This window comes from Ipomoea triloba, chromosome 13, assembly GCF_003576645.1.
Source record: "Ipomoea triloba cultivar NCNSP0323 chromosome 13, ASM357664v1".
In the NCBI taxonomy this organism is placed as follows: Eukaryota; Viridiplantae; Streptophyta; class Magnoliopsida; order Solanales; family Convolvulaceae; genus Ipomoea; species Ipomoea triloba.
In genome coordinates this window covers 22,536,266-22,541,679 of record NC_044928.1, presented here as the reverse complement: position 1 = coordinate 22,541,679, position 5,414 = coordinate 22,536,266, and the positions used below count along the sequence as shown (strand labels likewise).

The 5,414-nt window shown below is 35.8% G+C and overlaps 1 protein-coding gene across 1 annotated transcript in view; it reads left to right on the top strand.

The window, feature by feature from the left end:
- Positions 1-1,357: 1,357 nt before the first annotated feature.
- LOC116002812 (P-loop guanosine triphosphatase YjiA-like) overlaps positions 1,358-5,414 on the top strand; it is a 16,343-nt gene continuing 12,286 nt past the window's right edge. Inside the window, exon 1 of the mRNA XM_031242979.1 lies at positions 1,358-1,640. Coding sequence (XP_031098839.1) covers positions 1,389-1,640 — 252 coding nt within the window. The 5' untranslated portion in view covers positions 1,358-1,388. The remainder of the gene's footprint in view (positions 1,641-5,414) is intronic.

Sequence of the window (5,414 nt, the reverse complement as noted above, 5' to 3'; positions counted from 1 at the left end):
CATTAAGAAATGAATTATGATATTAAAATGGTAGATGGCTGTGTATGTTTGTTGCGTGCGTATGTATAACCTGAATTTTTTTAGTTGGGCTGGGTCTGGCTCAATTTGACTTTACCTGGTCCACCTTAATAAAACTTTTTGGCCTATTCTTGTTGTAAAGCTTAAATCATAGATTAATGTGATGAATTATTTTGTTGTATAAATTAATTTGAGTCTCTTTTGATTATTTAAGATATTTAGACTGCCTTTAAATTTTAGGCCAAATTAATTTTGAGGTTTTTGGGCCTAGAGCTTTTACAAGGTTTTTTTAAACTAAGAAAGAGCTTCCTTGCATGCTAGAGCTTTTATAAGGTTGGTATCTTGAGTGTAGTCACCATCACCATCACCATCATCACCACCACCCCACAACCCCCCTCACCACCACCACCACCACACCATAACCACTACAACCACTATTAGGCCCTCCCCAATAGTGGTATTAGGGTGGGATTTTGGAACAGTAAATTTCAAGGAGCAAACTTTTAACAAATGTGAATGCTAAGCTTTCGTTGAAATCTTCTTCCTGCAAATATAGGGGTTTTGGCAGAATTTGGCAGAGATTGGCAGGTACCATGGGGAGGGCAGCCGCATCTTTTGTAAGTACTTTGTTGTTGTTGTTGTTGTTTTTTTTTTTTTTTTTTTTAGTATAATTCCAGATTTTATTTTTGTTTTTTTATTTTTCTTTTTTCCTTCCCCACATCTTCTCTTTCCTAATCACACCTGTAAAACCTCCTCAAAATCCTACAACTATTGGAGAAGGCCTTAGCACCAACACCAACACTAACACCACCACTTATTATTGTTATTATTATTATTATTATATAATAACAAATAACAAATAATATGTTCATTTTTCAAAAAAAAAAACAAACATAAAAAATACAAATTTTAAACTTTTAGCCAAACAAAAAAATGTAGTTTTCTTACCTTCAACCAAACACTAAAAAATTAAATTATTTTTCATAAAATGAGCCATTTTCTCGAATTTCTAAAAAATATTTTCAAAATTTTTAAACGGACCATAAGTTAAACATCACAACAAGTTAAACAATTTTTATGTTGACGTGGATAAACTAAAAATGAATAAGTTACTTGGAGTAGCTTTATAGTATTAGTTTATTGTATTTTTTTTTAATTTAATTTATTTTTTGGCTATTGTTAAAATTTATGTATATAAACTATAAAGTGATTATTTTTAGTTTTTTTTTAAAAAAAAATTATTTTTAATATTTTTTTGGAAACAATTATTTTTAATTTTTAATAAACGGATTCACATATTGAATATCCTAAAACCCCTCTTAAACCCAGTTCTAGCCTTCTAGGGTTCCATTTCTGTGTTGAATCCATCAATGGCTACTCTGAGATACCTCCTCTCCAGAGCCTCATCAAAACCCCTCCCTAACTCCCTCCATTCCACCACTACAATTTCCCGGCTCTTAACAACTCTACACTCTTTCATTTGCCAGCACCATCGGAATTCCAGATGCTTCTCCTCCGCCCAGGATTACAGTCTGGACTCTCATTCCTCTATTGCTGCCGCTTTAAATATCGATCGCCGCATTCCCGCCACTATCATTACCGGATTTCTAGGCTCCGGAAAGGTTTTAACAGAATTTTCAGTTACTTCTGTGATTCCGCTTTATGTTTTTGAGGTTTTAATTGTTTTAATTTGTTATAGTTAGAGTAGAATTTGAAAAAAGAGGTTGCTTGGTCATTTGATTGTAAGGATAATGAGAATTTTTCAAAAATCAGTGTGATTATGATCCCCATGAATAATGAAACTTAGCTATTTTACGTACTTGTTTTAAAATTTTAAATTCAAAGGTTTTGCTTATTTTAGTGAATATTTTTTTATACTTGTATTTTCTGATGATCAATGATACACTCTCATTTGTACTTATTTTACTTGTGTTTTTATGTAGGTTTTATAGTTAATTGTGTGATAAAATGTTGTGTCCAATGCTTATTTCCTTGTTTTCATATTTTAAATGGTATAATGCTTGGTTTAGATGTTTTTGATGTGTTTAGAAGTGCATTAGAACTATTTGGGAGCAAAAGCCAATTCAAAGGAGCCAAAGAGTTGTAATTCCCGCTATCATGGCGACATCTTGGTAATCGGACCATATCTCTTCCTATGAATATCCAAATGAGATGATTCTTGAGCCATTGGAAAGAAGACTTCAAGGGCTACAACTCTTTTGAAGACATCAAAGTGTAGATTGAAAGGGAAAATGGTCAAAAGATCAAAGAGTTGTAATTTCTGCTAAATATGGCGACACCTCGGTAATTGGACCATATCTCAGCCTAGAAATATCCAAATGAGGTGATTCTTAAACCATTGGAAAGAAGACTTCAAGGGCTACAACTCGTATGAAGACATGAAAGTGTAATTCGAAGGGAAAAAGGGTCAAAATCAGGATTCAAGTCGGAACTGCGTCACAGGAATTTTCGACGCGTCGAACTCAACTTTCGACGCGTCGAAAATCCCAAAAATGAGGCAGAATAGCCTCGTTTCGGCGCTGTAAAGATTCGACGCGTCGAATGTTGGATTCGACGCGTCGAATGTCACAGATCTGCGATTCTAAACTTCTAAAAATTGTCATTTTTGCCCTCCATTCTCCACCCACTATAAAAGCATCATTTTCTCTTCAAACCCTAAGCTTGGCTGCGGATTTTGGACAAAGGAGAGCAAGAAAGGGAAGCTATCATCTTCTCAAAGAGCTTGAAAGGAAAAATCAATTGGAGAAGAGAGATCAAAGAGAAGAGCTTGGAGGCATCATTCGGGAGAATTTCTTCCTCTCTTTTCTATTTTAAAGCTTTATTGTATATTTGTTGAATCTATTTTAGCCATGATAGGCTAAGCTTTCCTTTGGGATTTTTGGATTGATAAGTGTTTATGAACCTATGTGCCTAGTTCTTAAATTGCTTGAATGAAATATCTATTTGGGTTTATTACTTGTGTTGTAATTGTGGCTTAATTTCTTGATGCTTGTAGTTAAGGATCCTAATTACTTGTTTCATTGCTAAATTTGTCTATGAATTAGAGCACCCACAATTGCACTTGATTCTTGTACCTCGAGAGAGGACATGTTGATTAAGGGATTTATTGTGAATAGCTCACGAGAGTGAGTATTCCAATTGTGAATAGCCCACGAGAGTGGGTATTCCATTTATTGCTTGTTCTTGATTATATGTTGTGAATAGCTCACGAGAGTGAGTATTCCAATTACCATGTTTTGGGATTGAATTACGAGAGTAATCTTTCCCTTTTAGATTGCAATCATCCACACTTGTTGAACCCGAATGATTATTTCACTTTAGATTGGCACTAGGTGATTAAACACTTTGACGCCCAAAAATCCCGCTCTTAATCTCTTGTATATAAAAGTCCGTTTGCCTTGCTTCATTTATTTTATTTTCATAATTTTAGATAAATACCCATTGTTAACGTAGGAATAGCTTCTCGTGAATTAATTAGTAACTAGTGCTTAATACCCCGCTTCCCTGTGGATCGATAACCCCGGAATACTCCGGGTATTTGCTTGTACCTAAAAATGTTACGACCAAATTGGCGCCGTTGCCGGGGAAGCGGTGTTTTGTATTGACATTAGTGAAAATTTTTTCTAGGAGTCTATTCCATTATTCTTTTATTTGTTTTTATTTATTTTTGTTTTTGTTAAGAATTTTGTTTTATGGATGGATATGAATTTCAAGGAGCTTTGCCACCATTTTACTCTTCTTCCCATGATTATGAGATGAGTTGGAATAGGTACCAAGACTATGGAGGAATGGAACAACAACAACATTTCTCAAATTATGCCAACTCAAGCCATGACCATTTCTATGAAGGCTCCTCTCAAGCATTCACATCACAACAACAATGGTGTTCTTTTTGTGGAGGGGATCACTTTGAAGAATATTGCTATACATTCTACCCCTCCAATCATGTTCCTCAACAACATACTCAAGGATTTTGTGCCAACATGAGTCAAGTCACTTATCAAGGAGATACACCATCAAGTTCACAAGCCTTGTGGTGTACATATTGTGGAGGATCTCATGAGGCGGAAAATTGCTTCACATTTGATCCTAATTACCAATATGGTGGGCGATCTCAAGTGCTTCCATACCAAGAGTTTCAACAAGAATGTCAATCACTTGACCCAACATTTGAGGTGGAATCCGCAAAGAGTAACAAGCTTATGCACTTGATGTCTCAACTACAAAAGCTACAAGCTCAAGTGGATCAAGATATTGCTAATTGGGAAATTCAAAAGAAATTTGAGGACCTTGAAGATGAGGGCAAAGAAATATTTGATCAAGAAAGCACACCACCTACTTCACAACCCTTAAGGTGTATATTGTGTGGAGGACCTCATGAGGGTGCAAATTGTTTCATCTTTGATCCCAAGTACCGATATGATGGGCGAACTCTAGATCCTCTAGTGTCTCCGTATCAACAATTGTTCTTGTCAAAGGAAGGTCATGAGGTTGATGAAAATAAAAGGGAGTGTGAGGACCTTGGAAAGGAAAATGAAGAAATATGTGATGAATGCATTGAGATGGAAATCTTGGGAAAAGAAGGAGAGGTGAAGATGCAAGAAAATGGTGACAATGAGCTACTTGAAAATGGCTCAATGGAAAAAGTGCTCAAAGAAGATGAAACATGTGGCACAAACAAGGAACACTCCTCGTTGGATGACACCCTCTTTGAGGAAAATTTTAGAATAATTTGGGAACCCGGAGGTGTCAATGTTCTTGAAAGTATAGGCCCCCATTGGCCAATATTCATATCCAATGACTCTCATCTCTTATTGGTGCATGAGAAGGATCCAAGACTCTCGTTACTTGTTCGAGAGAAAGAAGAGGAAAAAGAGATGAGGGTTGAAGAAGAAAGCATATTCTTGGAAGTAAATTGTTTCAAATTTTTTGAGGAGAATATGCTACTTTTGAACTTAAAAGAGTTCCTTAATGCCCGGCATTTAAGGAAATTTGTTGAAGGAAAAGTGGACGGAGAAAATGGACTNCCCGGAATACTCCGGGTATTTGCTTGTACCTAAAAATGTTACAATTTGGTTGTAGCTTTTAGGTACACGCAAATACCCGGAGTATTCCGGGGTTATCGATCCACAGGGAATGGTTGGTCAAGCACTAACTCGGATTGATTCTTGTGAAGCTAGTTCGACAATAACATGGTTATAACAACAAAACTAAATAACAAAAATAAAAACAACAAATGAAGAGAGATATATTAGATGCAACATATGTAAGGATATGGATCGGGTCAATATCTATCATGTGTCAAACAAATGTAGAAAAGAAGTTTTATCCCTTGTGAATGGAGGAAATGCACTAAAGTCCCCGGTGCCACTCTC